This window comes from Pseudophryne corroboree, chromosome 1 (genome assembly GCF_028390025.1).
Source record: "Pseudophryne corroboree isolate aPseCor3 chromosome 1, aPseCor3.hap2, whole genome shotgun sequence".
Taxonomy (NCBI): Eukaryota; Metazoa; Chordata; class Amphibia; order Anura; family Myobatrachidae; genus Pseudophryne; species Pseudophryne corroboree.
The window spans coordinates 651,127,470-651,148,726 of record NC_086444.1 but is presented as its reverse complement, the minus strand read 5'-3'; the positions used below and the strand labels follow the sequence as shown (position 1 = coordinate 651,148,726).

Sequence of the window (21,257 nt, the reverse complement as noted above, 5' to 3'; positions counted from 1 at the left end):
GCTTTCTTTAGATGTGCCCTGTCTCCTGCGGAGCCGCTATTCCCCATGGTCCTGACGGAGTCCCCAGCATCCACTAGGACGTTAGAGAAACATTCTTACGACCCCGAGGGGTTCGAGGGAAGTATATACACATAAATTTAATATTCCCCCACAAATAAAAGCACATCTGTGCTAGAGCTACAGGCCCATGGAACCGTACCCTATACAGGTATAGGTTATTGACTTCATGTTAAATTTACCCCCAGTAATAACAGATGGTGCCGACAGGTCACCCACATACTACTGTGTCACCCATACAGTGTTTACTTTTGAAAAAGCATACAACTACCGACCTGCTGACACTTGATCTACAGACCCAAGAACCATCAGGAGTCGGCAATGCCGACAGAGGGATTTCCATAGCCAGCTCTTGGCAGAGCACACACACGTCGACACCTGCGTACTATAAGCTCTCATGGGTATATGTGACAGGGAAAACACAGAACACAATCACAACTCCTTAACTAACACGCACATTATAATGTATAGTGCTATATTTTCCTATTTTGCACTAAAATCACCTTGCCCCCCACCTCGTTTTTCACTGTTAGCTGCCTAACAGTGCTTTTTGGCGGGGACATGAGGAGAAAATGCCGCTGTAACAAGTTGTGAGCGCTAAGCCACGCCCCCTCTCGGCGCGCTTCAGCCCTTCTAATATTTTTCATATTTATACTGGCGGGGGCCCGTATACAGTGCCTATGCACTGTATACATCTTTTGCCAGTGTCAGGAAGAGGTATATTTCTGCCCAGGGCGTCCCCCCTGCGCCCTGCACCCTTGTAGAACCGTTGGTGTGTGGGAGCAATGGCGCGCTGCGCAGTACCTCCGAGACCTGAAGTCTTCTGCCGTCACTGAAGTCTTCTTTTCTTCCAATACTCACCCGGCTTCTGTCTTCTGTGAGGGGGTTGACGGCGCGGTTCCGGGAACAAGCAGCTAGGCGCACCAAGTGATCGAACCCTCTGGAGCCAATGGTGTCCAGTAGCCTAAGAAGCAGAGCCCTTAACTCAGAAGTAGGTCTGACTTCTCTCCCCTCAGTCCCACGAAGCAGAGAGCTTGTAGCCAGCAGGTCTCTCTGAAAATAAAAAAAACCTAGCAAAGTCTTTCCAGAGAAACTCAGTAGAGCTCCCCTAGTGTGTGACCAGTCTCTCCTGGGCACAGAATCTGAGGTCTGGAGGAGGGGCATAGAGGGAGGAGCCAGTTCACACCCATTCAAAGTCTTATAGTGTGCCCATGTCTCCTGCGGATCCAGTCTATACCCCATGGTCCTTACGGAGTCCCCAGCATCCTCTAGGACGTATGAGAAAATATTTTAAGAAACCATCTACTCTTCTACCTGTGACATCATCCAGTGAGGAAGATGGTAATGGTAAAGCAGACTTACGCACAAGTCGTACAACATGTGCATCTACCTTAGGAGGAACCTCCCTTTTTGAACAGTCCCCAGCTGGAAAAGGATAATAAGAATATAAATTTCTTCGGAATCTTATACTTGTTATTAGGAGTAGCCCACGGTCCTTCCATAATTTCCGTCAGATCCTCTGACTCCGGAAACTCAGTCTTAACTGATTTTGGACGTTTAAACTTAGGTGCTTTAGATTTTGACACTGCTTTGGCTGGTTCCTCCAGACACAATAGCTTTCATGGCATCAAAGAGCTATGTTATATCCTCTGTGCTGAAGCCCTCCGACTGGTCGTCATATGGGGTATTTGAATACACTGTATCCTCATCTGTTGTATCATCTTGTGTACTCTGTAACATGGATGTATCTACCCTGGTATTAATAGCCTGGCAACTTGTAGAAGCTGTTGGCATCAAACCATAAGGGGGGAGCTGCATGTATGGGTTAATAGTGTAACCTATTCCCGGGGGTGGAACTGCAGGTGCTAATCCGTCCGCTATTGTAGACAAAGTCTGTGCGAACATATCCCATGGTGGCTCTACTGGTTGCTGCAATAGGGACTGCTTTTTAGTTTGCTTATACGCAAAACAGTTAGCACATAAGCATGTTAAGGGTGTAGGAGCCCCTGATAAAGTATCCTCGTCACTTTTGCCGCTCACAAACATGGTAAATAAACCGTTTTTACCAAAGCTACACTCTGACTGAAAATCACCTATATAGATATAGAAGGGATATCAATCTGACGACAATCCGTGCACCTGAATTGAGGTTCAGAAACAATACTTGACAAACATATAAAAGTCAGCAATCACACTAGCAGTCAGTCACATGTTAATTATTAGACATAGTCATATGAGAATATAATCAACCACAAAATACTTTTCTAGTATGTAGGAGTACAAATACTGCACTTCTGTTTTTAAACAGCTATTACCACAAGTTTTTTCAGACATGTTATGCAGAAAACAACAACAGGGTTGTACAGGTTCATATGCATTGTGTACCAAAATTAACTATTCATACTAACAAGTAGATAGAATTTTAGTACTGTATAACCCTTACTCCGTTAGAGTGGGTTACAGGGAGACTCACCCCACTTCCAGAATCGATCAATACGCCCGAAAGACGCTGAGTGGATTCAGACGCTACTAGTGTACACTGCCGCTCCGGTAACTGGTAAGAGACACAGACACTTAATAACGGACCCAGACGCTCAGAGAACGATGAGTGTATGCAGACGCTCCTGTCTGCGACCCGTTCTCGGCAGCCCCTAGTGTACACAATCGCAGCGTCTAAGCTGCGACCGAGTACCCTCGTGGTAGCGTCTGAAACGGAAGTGAGGTCATCAGTTCATGGACGGGAGATGCATGGAAACTGGTCATGAACTGGGGGGAGGGGCGACCAGGAGAGCTTCTGGCTCACACTGCTGACAAACTCCAAGGATCGCAGCCTCAGCCTAGTTCTGGCCCCTATGATCTCTGAAGCATAGTGCTGGAGCACTTAAGAGTGGCGGCACATCAGCCACTGTTTGTAGTCTCCTCCAATACAGTGCAGCTGTGTCCGAATTCCTCTAGTAAGTGGAATCGATGCCGAACCTTCTCCCCATGCTCCGGACACAACCTGGTAACGTCTGCTGGACCTGCTAGAACATCCGACACAGACGCCCGTTGAGACAGCACTAATACTCGAGGGTAAGCATTGTTGCGACCTGGGGAGTTGTTGGAGCGACTTTCCAGCATGCATTTAAGATGCTGTTAAGAAAGATCACTCAAAACATAGTAAGACTATTAAAATAAAATAACAAAAGCTTAGGGCTGCCTTAATAGCAGCACTGTGACCATGGTCCGGCTCCTGCCGCACCAAACAAAAAACGGATTTGACCGAGTCGGTGGGCGGGATTACATGGAGGAGCCCGATGCATCCTGGGAGGCCAGAAAGCTCGTGACTGTTTGGTGCCATTTCCGCTGTCGCTCCGGCATATCCCAATGTTATCCTGTGCACCCAGCCGAAGAAAGTCTGATTTTGCTCTCATCTGACCCCATTGCATTCTCCCAATCCTCCTCTGGATCATCCAGATGGTCACTGGCAAACTTTAGACGGGCCTGGACATGTGCTGGCTTAAGCAGGGGGACCTTTCGGGCGCTGCAGAAATTCAATCCATGACGACGTAGTGCATTACTAATGGTAACCTTTGTGACTGTGGTCCCAGTTCTCTTGAGGTCATTGACCAGGTCCCCCCCCCCTGTGTAGTTCTCGGCTGATTCCTCACCGTTCAAGATCATTGATACCCCACGAGGTGAGATCTTGCATAGAGCCCAAGGTCGAGGGAGATTGTCAGTGATCTTGTATTTCTTCCATTTTTAAATAATTGCGCCAACAGTTGATCTCTTCTCACCAAGATGCTTGCCTATTGTCGAGTAGCTCATCCCAGCCTTAGGCAGCTCTACAATTTTGTCCCTGGTGTCCTTAGACAGCTCTCTGGTCTTGGCAATGGTGGAGAGGTAGAAGTCTGACTGTTTGAGGGTGTGGACAGGTGTCTTTTATACAGATAACCAGTTCAAACAGGTGCCATTAATACAGGTAACGAGTGGAGGGTAGAAGAGCTTCTTAAAGAAGTAGTAACAGGTCTGTGGGAGCCAGAAATCTTGCTGCTTGGTAGGTGTCCAAATATTTTCCACAAGTATATACAAGTAAAATTGTTTAAAAATCATACAATGCGATTTCCTTTTTTTTTTCCTTCTTTCTTTCAGATTCTCTCACAGTTGAAGTGTACCTATGATGGAAATTACAGACCTCTCATCTTTTTATGTGGGTCAATTTGCACAATCGGTGGCTGTTCAAATACTTTTTTGCCCCACTGTATGTGTAAGTGTGTATGTATGCGAGTGTGCAAGTGTGATTTATTAAAGTTTTACTTTCATGGTGTGATGGTGTATTGTCTTTATTTGAATATTTTTTGTTGTGAAACTACAGGTACCAGCGGGCCCTTTAGTGCCCTGCATGTTGGTACTTGTGAATCTGCCAAGTACCAGCATGCGGGGGATACCCACTCCCCCAGGGAACCCCGGCCAGGGGTGACTAGTTTTTTTTTTTTTTTGGGGGGGGGGGAAACGCCACGGCCGCAGGGATCAGTATAGATAAGTACCCCAGCTGTGGCATTGTCTCCTCGACTAGTGGAGCCCGATTATTTTTAAAAAAATCTTACGGGGGACCCCTACATCTTTTCCCCCATATTTTTGGAACCAGGTCCAAGAGCCCGGTGCTGGTTTCTAAAATACTGGGAATTCCTACGCATTTTTTCCCTGGTATTTTAACAACCAGGACTGGCTCAAAGAGCCCAGGCTGGTTGTGCTTAGGAGGGGGGACCTCACAATTTATTTGAATTTTTTTATTTTGACTACTTTTCTCTAACGTCCTAGTGGATGCTGGGGACTCCGTAAGGACCATGGGTAATAGACGGGCACCGCAGGAGACTGGGCACTCTAAGAAAGAATTAGTACTACTGGTGTGCACTGGCTCCTCCCTCTATGCCCCTCCTCCAGACCTCAGTTAGAATCTGTGCCCGGAAGGAGCTGGGTGCATTTTAGTGAGCTCTCCTGAGCTTGCTATTAAGAAAGTATTTTAGTTAGGTTTTTTTATTTTCAGAGAGCTTCTGCTGGCAATAGACTCTCTGCTACGTGGGACTGAGGGGAGAGAAGCAAACCTACTAACTGCGGCTAGGTTGCGCTTCTTAGGCTACTGGACACCATTAGCTCCAGAGGGTTCGAACACAGGAACTTAACCTTGGTCGTCCATTCCCGGAGCCGCGCCGCCGTCCCCCTCGCAGAGCCAGAAGACAGAAGCCGGCGGATGAACCAAGAAGACGTCAAAATCGGCGGCAGAAGACTCCTGTCTTCACATGAAGTAGCGCACAGCACTGCAGCTGTGCGCCATTGCGCCCACACTAACCCACACACTCCGGTCACTGTAGGGTGCAGGGCGCAGGGGGGGGCGCCCTGGGCAGCAATTGAGTACCTCCTGGCAAAAGCAGCATATATACAGCTGGGCACTGTATATATGCATGAGCCCCCGCCATTTTTTACACCAAATCGCGGGACAAAAGCCCGCCGCTGAGGGGGCGGGGCTTCTTCCTCAGCACTCACCAGCGCCATTTTCTCTCCACAGCTCCGCTGAGAGGAAGCTCCCCAGGCTCTCCCCTGCAGACTCACGGTAGAAAGAGGGTAAAAAGAGAGGGGGGGCACATAAATTTAGCGCAATAATCATATATACAGCAGCTACTGGGTAAACACTAAGTTACTGTGTGATTCCTGGGTCATATAGCGCTGGGGTGTGTGCTGGCATACTCTCTCTCTGTCTCTCCAAAAGGCCTTGTGGGGGTCCTGTCCTCATATAGAGCATTCCCTGTGTGTGTGGTGTGTCGGTACGCTTGTGTCGACATGTTTGACGAGGAGGGCTATGTGGAGGCAGAGCAGGTGCAGATGAATGAGGTGTCCCCGCCGACTGCACCGACACCTGATTGGATGGATATGTGGAAGGTGTTAAATGATAATGTAAACTCCTTGCATAAAAGGTTGGATAAAGCTGAAGCCTTGGGACAGTCAGGGTCTCAGCCCATGCCTGATCCTACAGCGCAGAGGCCGTTGGGGTCTCAGAAGCGCCCACTATCCCATATTGTTGACACAGATATCGACACGGATTCTGACTCCAGTGTCTATGGCGATGATGCAAAATTGCAGCCTAAAATGGCTAAAGCCATCCGCTACATGATTATAGCTATGAAGGATGTATTGCACATATCAGAGGTAAACCCTGTCCCTGACAAGAGGGTTTATATGTTTGGGGAGAAAAAGCAAGAGGTGACTTTTCCCCCTTCACATGAGTTAAATGAGTTATGTGAAAAAGCTTGGGATTCTCCTGATAGGAAAGTGCTGATTTCCAAAAGGTTACTTATGGCGTACCCCTTCCCGCCAACGGACAGGATGCGCTGGGAATCCTCCCCTAGGGTAGACAAGGCTCTGACACGCTTATCTAAGAAGGTGGCCCTGCCGTCACAGGATACGGCCTCCCTAAAGGATCCTCCGTTTATACACATTCAGGTACCATACTGCGGCCGGCAATTGCGTCGGCCTGGATGTGTAGTGCTGTAGCAGCATGGACAGATACACTGTCTGAGGAACTGGATACCTTGGACAAGGATACTATTTTACTGACCCTGGGGCATATAAAAGACTCTGTCCTATATATGAGGGATGCCCAGAGGGACATTTGCCTACTGGGCTCTAGATGCAATGTCGATTTCTGCCAGAAGGGTCCTGTGGACTCGGCAATGGACAGGCGATGCAGACTCTAAAAAGCACATGGAGGTTTTACCCTACAAGGGTGAGGAATTGTTTGGGGACGGTCTCTCGGACCTAGTTTCCACAGCTACAGCTGGGAAGTCAAATTTTTTGCCATATATTCCCTCACAGCCTAAGAAAGCACCGTATTACCAAATGCAGTCCTTTCGATCACAAAGAGGCAAGAAAGTCAGAGGTGCGTCCTTTCTTGCCAGGGGTAGAGAAAAGAAGCTGCACCATACAGCTAGTTCCCAGGAACAGAAGTCCTCCTCGGCTTCCACTAAATCCACCGCATGACGCTGGAGCTCCACAGGTGGAGCCGGGAGCGGTGGGGGCGCGTCTCCGAAAATTCAACCACCAGTGGGTTCGCTCACAGGTGGAATCCTGGGCTATACAGATTGTGTCTCAGGGATACAAGCTGGAATTCGAAGTGATGCCCCCTCACCGTTACCTAAAATCAGCCCTGCCTGCTTCCCCCTTAGAAAGGGAAGTAGTGTTAACGGCAATTCACAAATTATATCTCCAGCAGGTGGTGGTACAGGTTCCCCTCCCTCAACAGGGAAGGCGTTACTATTCCACAATGTTTGTGGTTCCGAAACCGGACGGTTCGGTCAGACCCATATTGAATTTAAAATCCCTGAACATTTACCTGAAAAGGTTCAAGTTCAAGATGGAATCGCTCAGAGCGGTCATTGCAAGCCTGGAAGAGGGGGATTTTATGGTGTCTCTGGACATAAAGGATGCTTACCTGCATGTCCCCATTTATCCACCTCATCAGGAGTACCCCAGATTTGTGGTACAGTACTGTCATTACCAATTCCAGACGTTGCCATTTGGTCTCTCCACGGCACCGAGAATATTTACCAAGGTAATGGCGGAAATGATGGTGCTCCTTCGAAAGCAGGGTGTCACAGTTATCCCATACTTGGACGATCTCCTCATAAAGGCGAGGTCCAGAGAGCAGTTGCTGATCAGCGTAGCACACTCTCAGGAAGTGTTGCAACAGCACGGCTGGATTTTGAATATTCCAAAGTCGCAGCTGATCCCTACAACTCGTCTGCCCTTCCTGGGCATGATTCTGGACACGGACCAGAAAAAGGTGTTTCTCGCGGCGGAGAAGGCTCAGGAGCTCGTGACTCTGGTCAGAGAACTCTTAAAACCAAAACAGGTGTCGGTGCATCACTGCACGCGAGTCCTGGGAAAGATGGTGGCGTCATACGAAGGCATTCCCTTCGGCAGGTTCCATGCGAGGAACTTTCAGTGGGATCTGTTGGACAAGTGGTCCGGATAGCATCTTCAGATGCATCGGCTGATCACCCTATCCCCCAGGGCCAGGGTGTCTCTTCTGTGGTGGCTGCAGAGTGCTCACCTTCTCGAGGGCCGCAGGTTCGGCATACAGGACTGGGTCCTGGTGACAACGGATGCAAGCCTCCGAGGATGGGGAGCAGTCACTCAGGGAAGAAACTTCCAAGGGCTGTGGTCAAGTCAGGAGGCTTGTCTGCACATCAATATCCTGGAACTAAGGGCCATATACAACACCCTGAGTCAAGCGGAGCCTCTGCTTCGCAACCAACCGGTGCTGATTCAGTCAGACAACATCACCGCAGTGGCTCATGTAAACCGCCAGGGCGGCACAAGAAGCAGGGTAGCGATGGCGGAAGCCACCAGGATTCTTCGTTGGGCGGAGAATCGCGTGCAAGCACTGTCAGCAGTGTTCATTCCGGGAGTGGACAACTGGGAAGCAGACTTCCTCAGCAGGCACGACCTCCACCCGGGAGAGTGGGGACTTCATCAAGAAGTCTTCACAGAGATTACAAATCGATGGGAACTGCCACAGGTGGACATGTCATCCCGCCTCAACAAAAAGCTACAAAGGTATTGCGCCAGGTCAAGAGACCCTCAGGCGATAGCTGTGGATGCACTAGTAACACCGTGGGTGTTCCAGTCGGTCTATGTGTTTCCCTCCTCTTCCTCTCATACCCAAGGTGCTGAGAATCGTAAGAAAGAGAGGAGTGAGAACAATACTCATTGTTCCGGATTGGCCAAGAAGGACTTGGTACCCGGAACCGCAAGAAATGCTCACAGAGGACCCATGGCCTCTGCCTCTCAGACAGGATCTGTTGCAACAGCGGCCCTGTCTGTTCCAAGACTTACCGCGGCTGCGTTTGACGGCATGGCGGTTGAACGCCGGATCCTAGCGGAGAAAGGCATTCCGGATGAAGTTATTCCTACGCTGATAAAGGCTAGGAAGGACGTGACAGCAAAACATTATCACCGTATATGGCGAAAATATGTTGCTTGGTGTGAGGCCAGGAAGGCCCCTACAGAGGAATTCCAGTTGGGCCGGTTCCTGCACTTCCTACAGTCAGGAGTGACTATGGGCTTAAAATTAGGGTCCATAAAGGTCCAGATTTCGGCCCTATCCATTTTCTTTCAAAAGGAACTAGCTTCGCTTCCTGAAGTTTAGACGTTTGTAAAGGGAGTGCTGCATATTTAGCCCCCTTTTGTGCCACCAGTGGCACCTTGGGATCTTAACGTGGTGTTGAGTTTCCTGAAATCTCACTGGTTTGAGCCACTTAAGACCGTGGCGCTAAAGTATCTCACGTGGAAAGTGGTCATGCTATTGGCCTTAGCTTCGGCTAGGCGTGTGTCAGAATTGGCGGCTTTGTCATGTAAAAGCCCCTATCTGATTTTCCATATGGACAGGGCAGAATTACGGACTCGGCCGCAATTTCTGCCGAAGGTGGTGTCATCTTTTCATTTGAACCAACCTATTGTGGTGCCTGCGGCTACTCGTGACTTGGAGGACTCCAAGTTGCTTGATGTAGTCAGGGCTTTGAAGATTTATGTAGCCAGGACGGCTGGAGTCAGGAAAACTGACTCGCTGTTTATCCTGTATGCATCCAACAAGCTGGGTGCTCCTGCTTCAAAGCAGACTATTGCTCGCTGGATCTGTAACACGATTCAGCAGGCTCATTCTGCGGCTGGTTTGCCGCATCCAAAATCAGTGAAAGCCCATTCCACAAGGAAAGTGGGCTCTTCTTGGGCGGCTGCCCGAGGGGTCTCGGCATTACAACTTTGCCGAGCAGCTACTCGGTCGGGTTCAAACACCTTTGCAAAGTTCTATAAGTTTGATACCCTGGCTGAGGAGGACCTTGTGTTTGCCCATTCGGTGCTGCAGAGTCATCCGCACTTTCCCGCCCGTTTGGGAGCTTTGGTATAATCCCCATGGTCCTTACAGAGTCCCCAGCATCCACTAGGACGTTAGAGAAAATAAGATTTTACTCACCGGTAAATCTATTTCTCGTAGTCCGTAGTGGATGCTGGGCGCCCGTCCCAAGTGCGGACTTTCTGCAATACGTGTATATAGTTATTGCTTAATAAAAGGGTTATGTTATGTTGGCATCTGTTGTTTGATGCTCTGTTCTTCATACTGTTAACTGGGTATGTTATCACGAGTTATACGGTATGATTGGTGTGGCTGGTATGAGTCTTACCCTGGATTCCAAAATCCTTTCCTTGTAATGTCAGCTCTTCCGGGCACAGTTTCCTTAACTGAAGTCTGGAGGAGGGGCATAGAGGGAGGAGCCAGTGCATACCAGTAGTACTAATTCTTTCTTAGAGTGCTCAGTCTCCTGTGGAGCCCGTCTATTCCCCATGGTCCTTACGGAGTCCCAAGCATCCACTACGGACTACGAGAAATAGATTTACCGGTGAGTAAAATCTTATTATAATACTGTACACAATTAAGCCCTGCACGGCAGCGTTAGACTAAATTCTTATAAAACACTGCCCCGACAATACGAATGCCATCAACATCTGTAAACGCGAATTGAAAAAACACGGTAGTTTAGTAAATGTGTTTTTTTCAAAAAGTTGCAATCTCAAACGATTTATAGTTAAGGGACATTACTTAAACAGTACAAGCCAAGACAAGACCATAATGTGGCAACTAACCGTCTATCAGGACTAATTGTAGCAGTGGCTGTTTCATGGTTGACCACAGGAGCTCTCTTTGTGGGAGTGTCTTTTGTGCAACTTTTTTCTGAAACCACAAAAGCCATAAACATTTAAATAGATGAAGTTACCATTTCAATAATAAAGTTAGCAATTCATAAGGCCTTACATAAGAAACTGTTAAAATACTGTATTTCAGAGATTGTGATACATTGGGTAACAAAACGCTACTAGAACACTTTCTATAAAGTTTGACATTGAAGCACACAAGGCTATTTACATAAACAGGGGGAAATATTACATTTCTACAATGGCATCAGTCTCTCCCCCAGAAGAACAGCTGCAGCGCATAACCCCATATTTTAGGCATAGGATTACAATTGAAATGTTTCCTAAGTTTGAGCATGTAACAGTGGTAGCTCAGGCCACTTTAACAGAAGTGGCAATTACATCAGGCAGACAGTGTTACTTCAACTGCACACATTGTTACCCAAAATCATAATCCGACATCTACACAAATTTTGGGCCAGATTCAAAGCCACAAGCAATTCTGCCACTACATCATATGCTATAAAATAAAGGCAAGTCATAGTATCAGCAAAATCTCTGAATAAAGGTCACTTTATTCATAGATAGATAGATATAAAAAAGCCTACAATTCTGCCTATATGGCCATATGACTGTGCATATGTAGTGTCTGAACTCTCACGTAGTTGCAAGAGGAGATATGGCCTGACCAGTGTATGCAGGCCTCAACACAGGATCAAGAATCTTAAAATCAATCTGCAGAGGATTTGCAATAATCACCCCCTTCGTCTTGCATTGTTTCTAGATAATTTGCTATCTATACCACCAAAAACAAACTCACTTCCTATTTTATTCTTTGTCTCGTTATTAAACCTAAATAGAATATGCCAATAGTCTTATACAAAAGGTGGGCACTGCAAACACAATCTCATTTGTTCAGCAAGCCATCATTTAATGGTCCTAAAAACTGTGCCAATGCTGTTTACTCATGAATCAACATTTCAGATTTAAACATCTATAACACGTCTATCCTCTAAATTGTGATAAACACAGTTGTACGAGCAGCCTCTAATCTGTTCTCTGAAAGCAAGAGTACTACCTTTTGGGGCAGCCAATATATTATGGTTGGGGGTGGTGAGTATGCCTTTCTTCGTTGCTACAGGTGTCCAAGGACCTGGATGCAAAAATGGGTCTTCATTCTTGGACAACTTTGTGTCAGAGTTCTCTTTATTTTCACTTTTCTTTGTTTGAGCCCTTTGACTTATTGGTGTTGCTGGAGCAGAATCCATGCTGTTCAACTCCACACGATACTTTGAGTACTAAATAAATGGGGAAAGGTAATTACTTGCCTGTACAATTGTTCCATCTTACTAGGAGGCTGACAAATACATTGCATCACACATGGCTTTTATTCTACCACAATAACGAATATGCACTTTAATAAAAGTTAAAAGGAGTGTTATGGTAGAATTACCATGGTTAACACTTTCTGCGAGGTACATTGGTTTCACAGGAAAACATTGATTCTGATTGAGCAACTGATACATTTCTGTGGTCTGGATGGCACAGTCCTAAGCTGGTTCAAATCATTTCTCACAGGCAGGTCACAGAGAGTATCATCTGGATTATACTCATCACCACCAGTGCCATTGCCATGTGGTGTCCCACAAGGTTCTATACTATACCCCATGCTTTTTGCAGTATACATGCTCCCATTGGGCGAAATAATCAGGGGCCATGGCCTGGTCTACCACTGCTATGCAGATGATACACAACTGTACTTGTCCTTTGCTCCGGGCACTGATAACCCAATAGCAACCCTAAATGGCTGTCTAGCTGAACTACAGGAGTGGATGAGCGCCAGTTGGCTGCGAATGAACCCGGATAAAACAGAAGTCCTTATGAAACGAACGCAACATCAAAGGACAAGACTGCAGCATAGCCAACCAACTGGACTTACACTCGGGGATTCAGAATTACAGACCAGTGATCGTGTGCGGAATCTTGGCGTTGTCCTGGATGGTGGCTTGACACTTAAACATCAGATATCAGCCACAATCAAATCCTCATTCTTTCACCTGAGGAACATAGCCAGAATCAAGCACTTAATTCCCTCAGATGATGTGCCAAAAGTCATACATGCATTTGTATCATCTCGTTTAGACTACTGTAATGCCCTCTACCTTGGTCTACCAGCAAAAGAATTGCAGCGCTTACAGCTGGTGCAAAACACAGCTGCCAGGCTATTAACCAACCAGCCCCGTTCTAGCCACATAACACCCATCCTCTACTCCCTTCACTGGCTGCCTGTACGATGGTGAATCATCTTCAAGATTGACTTACTGAGTTTCAAAGCATTACATGACCAAGGCCCAAGGTACCTGAAACAGCTTCTGACCCCATACTGCCCCACTCGATTACTGCGATCTGTAGATGAAGGACTTTTAGCAGTACCTAGAATCTACCGTAATTCATCTGGGGGTCGAGCTTTTAGTCATGCGGCTCCGACTCTATGGAACTCACTTCCCCGCACAGTGCGAGAGGCCCCAACTATAGAATCCTTCAAAAAGTAGACTCAAGACTTTTCTGTTTACTCAAGCATTTCCATAATGTCCCTTTTAGTATCTTCATGCTTCTGTATTTTATGAAAATGTACTTCATTATTTTCTGTACTATATTATGCTATGTATCTGTTAAGCGCCTTGAGTCCTATTGGAGAAAGAGCGCTATATAAATAAAATTATTATTATTGGGGTGTACCAAAAGGCTCAAGTTTTAGGCTGTCCCAGGATGCACTGGGGCCTCCTCTGTAATCCCCACTTCCAGGCACTGGAGCTCAGTTTCGTTAACCAGTTAAATGAGGAGCAGGCAAAAGAGAAGGTAGATGTTAGTCACATAGAACCACATTCTCATGGCAGGAGAAGGTACCAGCGGCTAATGCCATACAAACGCATAGAAACTAGGTGTCAGGGTGGGCGCCCTGTGGAACTAATGTACCTCGCAGAAAGAGTTAACAATGGTAAGTCTACCATAACCCTTTTGCAGCAGGATACATTGGTTTCCACAGAAAAACCATCAGGGATGTACTAAAGCAGTTCCTCAAGGAAGGAGACGCATCTAAGCGGTTATTAGAACCAGGCGTCTACAGGAAGCATACTGTGAGGCGAAGTATCAAAGGCATAGAACCTAATAAACGTGTTCACTGAGGACCACTTAGCCGCCTTGCACAATTGTTTTGCGGAAGCGCAACGGCGGGCCGCCCAAGAAGGTCCAACAGACCGAGTAGAATGGGCTTTAATAGCAGCTGGAGCTGGAAGACCAGCCTGCGCATAGGCTTGTGAAATCACCAGTCTAATCCATCTGGCCAAGGTTTGCTTATTCGCAGGCCAGCCACATTTGTGGAAACCAAACAAGACAAAAAGGGTATCTGACCTAATAGAGACAGTCATCTCCAGATATATACGGAGAGCCCTTACCACATCCAAAGGCCGTGCTTTGGAGGACAAATCTGAAGAGAAAGTCCGGAGCCACAATCTCTTCGTTAAGGTGAAAAGATAACACCACCGTTGGTAAATAACCCGGTCGAGTTCTTAGAACTGGCTGGTAGCTGTGAAATATCCGAAAGGGTGGACTACAGGACAAAGCGCCTAGAGCCGACTCCTATCTTGTAGAGGAAATAGCCAGCAAGAACAGGACCTTGGGCGTAAGTGATTTCAGGTCCACTGACATTCAGTACAACAGCCAGATCCCGTGGAGCCATCGGAGGGACATAGGGAGGCCGAATCCGAAGGACACCCTTCGTGAAAGTATGAACGCCACATATAGACGCAATTTTCCTCTGAAACCATACAGACAAAGCAGATATATGAACCTTGAGGGTGGCAAGACAAAGACCTAGGTCAAGACCTCGTTGCAGAAAAGCCAGGATCCTGGAACGTTCTGAATCGATATGCATCATAATTCTTATCAGCACACCAGGTGAAGTAAGTATTCCAGACCCTGTAATAAATCCGGGCTTTCAACATAGTCTGGATAACCTCCTCAGAAAATCCTTTGGTCCTCAGGAGTGATACCTCAAGAGCCACATCGTCCAAGCCAGTCTGGCCAGATCTGGGTAAAGAAGGTCCCTGTACAAGAAGGTCCGGGCGCTGAGTAAGTAGAAGGGGTCTCTGTCGATAGACCCTGCAGGTCTGAGAACAAATGCCTTCGAGGCCACGCTGGAGCGACTAGTAGTATTCCTCCTTGTTTGAACTTCCGTAGTATCTTGGGCAGGAGAGAGACTGGAGGGTACACGTAGGGCAGCCGAAAGTTCCATGGAACCGCCAGTGCATCCACGAAAGCTGCTTGAGGATCCTTGGTCTTTGATCTGAAGAATGGTACCTTGTGATTGTGTCGAGACGCCGTGAGGTCTACATCCGGTAGGCCCCATCTGTCCACTAGGAGTTGAAAAGACTTCTGGATGCAGAAGACTCTACTCTCCGGCGTGCACGTCCTGGCGACCGAGGAAGTCAGCTCCCCAGTTTAGGACACCCAGAATGAACACTGTCGATATGGCTGGCAGATGGCGTTCCGCCCAACAAAGGATTTTTGACACTTCCATCATTGCCACACGGCTTCAAGTGCCACCTTGATGGTTTATGTATGCCACGGTGGTGGCGCTGTCTGACTGTACTTGAACAGGCCTGTTCTGTACCAGAGGCAGGGCGAGACAATGCATTGAAGACCGCCCTAAACTCCAGAATGTTTATTGGGAGGAGTGATTCCTCCTTGGTCCGGCGACCCTGAAACGAGTGTTGCTCCAACACCGCACCCCATCAGACTGGCATCCGTTGTCAGCAGGACCCAGTCAGGGATCCAGAAGGGACAGCCCCTGTTTAACTCGCTGGTCCTGTAGCCCCCAGGTCAGCGACAGACGAACCTCTGGAGTTAAAATGATAATTTGAGATCTGACTGGATGAGGTTGGCAGTCCTATTTGGAAAAGATTAACCTCTGTAGTGGGTGGGAATAAAATTGAGCGTACTGTACAATGTCGAATGCAGACATCATCAGACCAAGTACTTGCATCGCCAAGTGTATCGATACTCTGGGGCGACAAAGGAAGCCTCTTATCCTGTCCTGAAGCTTCAGGAGCTTTTCTGGAGACAAACAGCCGTTGACTGTGCATCCAGAAGTGATCCCAGGTGCACCATGCTCTGAGCTGGGACCAGAGAGGACTTTATCCAATTGATAAGCCACCCGTGGGCTAGCAGGAAAGTTACAGTCAGTTGCAAATGACTGAGGAGGACATCGTGGGAATTTGCCAGAATCAGCAGGTCGTCCAAATATGGTAGGATTCTGATCCCCTGGCGACAGATGGGCAGTCATAAGGGCCAGGACCTTGTTGAAGATCAGAGGAGCTGTGGCCAGTCCAAATGGTAGAGCCTGGAATGGATAATGTAGGGTGCCAATAGCAAACCTGCAGAAACTGCTGGTGATACGCTGCAATAGGTATAAGCAGGTATGCATCCTGTATATCCAGAGATACCATATAGTCTCCGGGTTCCATAGCCAGTACAATTGAGCGCAGTGTTTCCATACAAAACCTGGACACTCTCACAAACTTGTTCAGGGATTTGAGGTTGAGTATAGGCCAGAATGACCCATTTATTTTCGGGACTAGAAACAGGGTGAGTATTGACCTCTGCCTCTCTGGGACTAAAGTACCGGCACAACCACTCCTGTACTCAGGAGAGAACGGACAATTGTTTGCAAAGCTTGCGAAGGTAGAACAGTGCTGCAAACTGGCGAGAGGGACGTCTTATGCAACAGGCTTGTCTTGTTTAGAAGCAGGCCGACAGACTGCCCAGGATTGTTTGGCCTTGGGCTTTGTGGTTTTGGGAGCACGAGACTGGATCAGGCATGTCTGACCTTTTGCTTTCCCTTGAGGCCAAAAGGAACGAAGTGGTAACTTTTGCCTTCTGTGCAGAAGGATTAGTATTTGGGAGAAAAGCAGTCTTAGCAGCTGCTAATTCAGACACAATTTTGTTCAGGTCTTCCCCAAATAAAATGTCCCCAGTAAAGGGGAGTACCTCCAAGGTCTTTTTGGAGTCTAGTCCACTTTCCATGACCTCAACCACAGAATAAGGCGAGCCAGGACAGACATAGTCGACGCCTTGGCTGCCAACACACCTGCCTCAGGGGACACCTCTTGAATGTAATAGGGGGCGGTGGTAATGTGAGATCGGTATTGTCTGGTCAGAAATTTCCTCGGGCAACTCTTCCTCTAATGCCTGAACCCACGCTTCATTACCTTTTGCAGCCCAGGAGGCAGCAATAGTGGGCCTATGTACAGCTCCTGTAAGGGAGTAAATAGACTTCAGGCATCACTCCACACACTTGAGTGTTTCAAACATCTGTGTTTCTTCAGTGAGGTGACAGTGGTGACAGGCAGAGTAGACGACAGGACTGTATGCTCTCCCTCCTCTTCAGATGAAAGATCGGAGAGGTATGTGGACTGTGAGGAGGAAGTAGCCCACTTAGATGACCCAGAGGCATGGGATTGAACTGGGGTGGATTTCTGTCTAACCAAGGACTGATTTAATTGTTGCAGCTGGTTAGATAAATTTTCCGCCCAAGGTGGATTAACCATAGGGACAATATGTGGCTGTAGTGGCACAGGTGCTCCCATAGGGGGCGTAAGGCGTCCTGCCAGAATACCCAGTAGGCTACTGGACGCAGCTTAGGGTGGCTCCTGAGTAGACCCAGGAGCTGCAGACTGACTAGGTGTATGACACAGTACATAGACCATCATACAAAACGTCCCCTTCTGGCAAATCCCTGTAGCATGCTCTGCATGATGCAGGAGCTTCTACTGATTTACTGCCCTGTTAGACATTATGCAACAAAAGAGCGACTTAGTACGATAAAGCCACAGAAAGCACAATACCTGCAAATAAATCCGGTATTGTGTGTGACTAAGTACACAGTAGAATACGCGTATTGGATAAATACTGTGACGCACTATATTAGCGGACCCAGACACACCTAGCCTCTACAGAATATAGTGACAGTTATATCTGGGAAACACTGAAAGTGAAACCACACAGCAGATACAGGCACACAGTCACAGGCAATGCAGAAATTATTAAATAAAGCTGCGCTGGATAAGAATAAAAAAAATAAGATTTTACTTACCGATAAATCTATTTCTCGTAGTCCGTAGTGGATGCTGGGACTCAGTCAGGACCATGGGGATTAGCGGCTCCGCAGGAGACAGGGCACAAAAATAAAAGCTTTAGGACTAGGTGGTGTGCACTGGCTCCTCCCCCCATGACCCTCCTCCAAGCCTCAGTTAGGATACTGTGCCCGGACGAGCGTACACAATAAGGAAGGATTTTGAATCCCGGGTAAGACTCATACCAGCCACACCAATCACACCGTACAACTTGTGATCTGAACCCAGTTAACAGTATGACAAACGTAGGAGCCTCTGAACAGACGGCTCACAATAACAACCCGATTTTTTTGTAACAATAACTATGTACAAGTATTGCAGACAATCCGCACTTGGGATGGGCGCCCAGCATCCACTACGGACTACGAGAAATAGATTTATCGGTAAGTAAAATCTTATTTTCTCTGACGTCCTAGTGGATGCTGGGACTCCGTCAGGACCATGGGGATTATACCAAAGCTCCCAAACGGGCGGGAGAGTGCGGATGACTCTGCAGCACCGAATGAGAGAACTCCAGGTCCTCTTTAGCCAGGGTATCAAATTTGTAGAATTTTACAAACGTGTTCTCCCCCGACCACGTAGCTGCTCGGCAGAGTTGTAATGCCGAGACCCCTCGGGCAGCCGCCCAAGATGAGCCCACCTTCCTTGTGGAATGGGCCTTGATAGATTTAGGCTGTGGCAGGCCTGCCACAGAATGTGCAAGTTGAATTGTGCTACAAATCCAACGAGCAATCGTCTGCTTAGAAGCAGGAGCACCCAGCTTGTTGGGTGCATACAGTATAAACAGCGAGTCAGATTTTCTGACTCCAGCCGTCCTTGAAATATATATTTTCAATGCCCTGACAACGTCCAGCAACTTGGAATCCTCCAAATCGCTAGTAGCCGCAGGCACCACAATAGGCTGGTTCAGGTGAAACGCTGAAACCACCTTAGGCAGAAACTGAGGACGCGTCCGCAGTTCTGCCCTGTCCGAATGGAAAATCAGATATGGGCTTTTATACGATAAAGCCGCCAATTCTGACACTCTCCAGGCTGAAGCCAGGGCCAGTAGCATGGTTACTTTCCATGTAAGATATTTCAAATCCACCGATTTGAGTGGCTCAAACCAATGGGATTTGAGAAAATCCAAAACTACATTAAGATCCCACGGAGCCACTGGGGGCACAACCGGGGGCTGTATATGTAGTACTCCTTTTACAAAAGTCTGGACTTCAGGAACTGAAGCCAATTCTTTCTGGAAGAAAATCGACAGGGCCGAAATTTGAACCTTAATGGACCCTAATACTTAATGGACCCTAATTTGAGGCCCATAGACAATCCTGTTTGCAGGAAATGTAGGAATCGACCCAGTTGAAATTCCTCCGTCGGGGCCTTCCTGGCCTCACACCACGCAACATATTTTCTCCAAATGCGGTGATAATGTTGTGCAGTCACCTCCTTCCTGGCTTTTACCAGGGTAGGGATGACCTCTTCCGGAATGCCTTTTTCCTTTAGAATTCGGCGTTCAACCGCCATGCCGTCAAACGCAGCCACGGTAAGTCTTGGAATAGACACGGTCCCTGCTGAAGCAGGTCCCGTCTTAGAGGTAGAGGCCACGGATCTTCCGTGAGCATCTCCTGAAGTTCCGGGTACCAAGTTCTTCTTGGCCAATCCGGAGCCACGAGTATCGTTCTTACTCCCCTTTGCCGTATAATTCTCAGTACTTTTGGTATGAGAGGCAGAGGAGGAAACACATACACTGACTGGAACACCCACGGTGTTACCAGAGCGTCCACAGCTATTGCCTGAGGGTCTCTTGACCTGGCGCAATACCTGTCCAGTTTTTTGTTGAGGCGGGACGCCATCATATCCACCTTTGGTTTTTCCCAACGGTTCACAATCATGTGGAAGACTTCTGGATGAAGTCCCCACTCTCCCGGGTGTAGATCGTGTCTGCTGAGGAAGTCCGCTTCCCAGCTGTCCACTCCCGGAATGAACACTGCTGACAGTGCTATCACATGATCTTCCGCCCAGCGAAGAATCCTTGCAGCTTCTGCCATTGCCCTCCTGCTTCTTGTGCCGCCCTGTCTGTTTACGTGGGCGACTGCCGTGATGTTGTCCGACTGGATCAACACCGGCTGACCCTGAAGCAGGGGTTTTGCCAGGCTTAGAGCATTGTAAATCGCTCTTAGCTCCAGTATATTTATGTGAAGAGACATCTCCAGGCTTGACCACACTCCCTGGAAGTTTCTTCCCTGTGTGACCGCTCCCCAGCCTCTCAGACTGGCATCCGTGGTCACCAGGACCCAGTCCTGTATGCCGAATCTGCGGCCCTCTAACAGATGAGCACTCTGCAACCACCACAGAAGAGACACCCTTGTCCGTGGAGACAAAGTTATCCGCTGATGCATCTGCAGATGCGATCCGGACCATTTGTCCAGCAGATCCCACTGAAAAGTTCGTGCGTGGAATCTGCCGAATGGAATCGCTTCGTAAGAAGCCACCATTTTTCCCAGGACTCTTGTGCATTGATGCACAGACACTTTTCCTGGTTTTAGGAGGTTCCTGACAAGTTCGGATAACTCCCTGGCTTTCTCCTCCGGAAGAAACACCTTTTTCTGAACCGTGTCCAGAATCATTCCCAGGAACAGCAGACGTGTCGTCGGGGTCAATTGAGATTTTGGAAAATTCAGAATCCACCCGTGCTGTTGCAGCACCACTTGGGTTAGTGCTACTACGTCCCCCAGCTGTTCTCTGGACCTTGCCCTTATCAGGAGATCGTCCAAGTAAGGGATAATTAATACGCCTTTTCTTCGCAGAAGAAACATCATTTCGGCCATTACCTTGGTAAAGACCCGAGGTGCCGTGGACAATCCAAACGGCAGCGTCTGAAACTGATAATGACAGTTTTGCACCACGAACCTGAGGTACCCTTGATGTGAAGGGCAAATTGGGACATGCAGGTAAGCATCCTTGATGTCCAGGGACACCATAAAGTCCCCTTCTTCCAGATTCGCTATCACTGCTCTGAGTGACTCCATCTTGAACTTGAATTTTTGTATGTACAGGTTCAAAGATTTCAGATTTAGAATAGGTCTTACCGAGCCGTCCGGTTTCGGTACCACAAATAGTGTGGAATAATACCCCTTTCCCTGTTGTAGGAGGGGTACCTTGACTATCACCTGCTGAGAATACAGCTTGTGAATGGCTTCCAATACCGTCGCCCTGTCTGAGGGAGACGTTGGCAGAGCAGACTTTAGGAACCGGCGAGGGGGAGACTTCTCGAATTCCAACCTGTAACCCTGA

General features: G+C 47.9%; 1 protein-coding gene across 2 annotated transcripts in view; it reads right to left on the bottom strand.

Moving 5' to 3' along the window:
• Positions 1 to 21,257, bottom strand: part of MELK (maternal embryonic leucine zipper kinase) — a 300,470-nt gene that overhangs the window by 33,934 nt on the left and 245,279 nt on the right. For both annotated transcript variants that reach the window (XM_063914642.1, XM_063914643.1), the window contains 2 exons: positions 11,858 to 12,077; positions 10,732 to 10,819 (listed from right to left, as the gene is read on the bottom strand). In XM_063914642.1, coding sequence (XP_063770712.1) covers positions 10,732 to 10,819; positions 11,858 to 12,077 — 308 coding nt within the window. The remainder of the gene's footprint in view (positions 1 to 10,731; positions 10,820 to 11,857; positions 12,078 to 21,257) is intronic.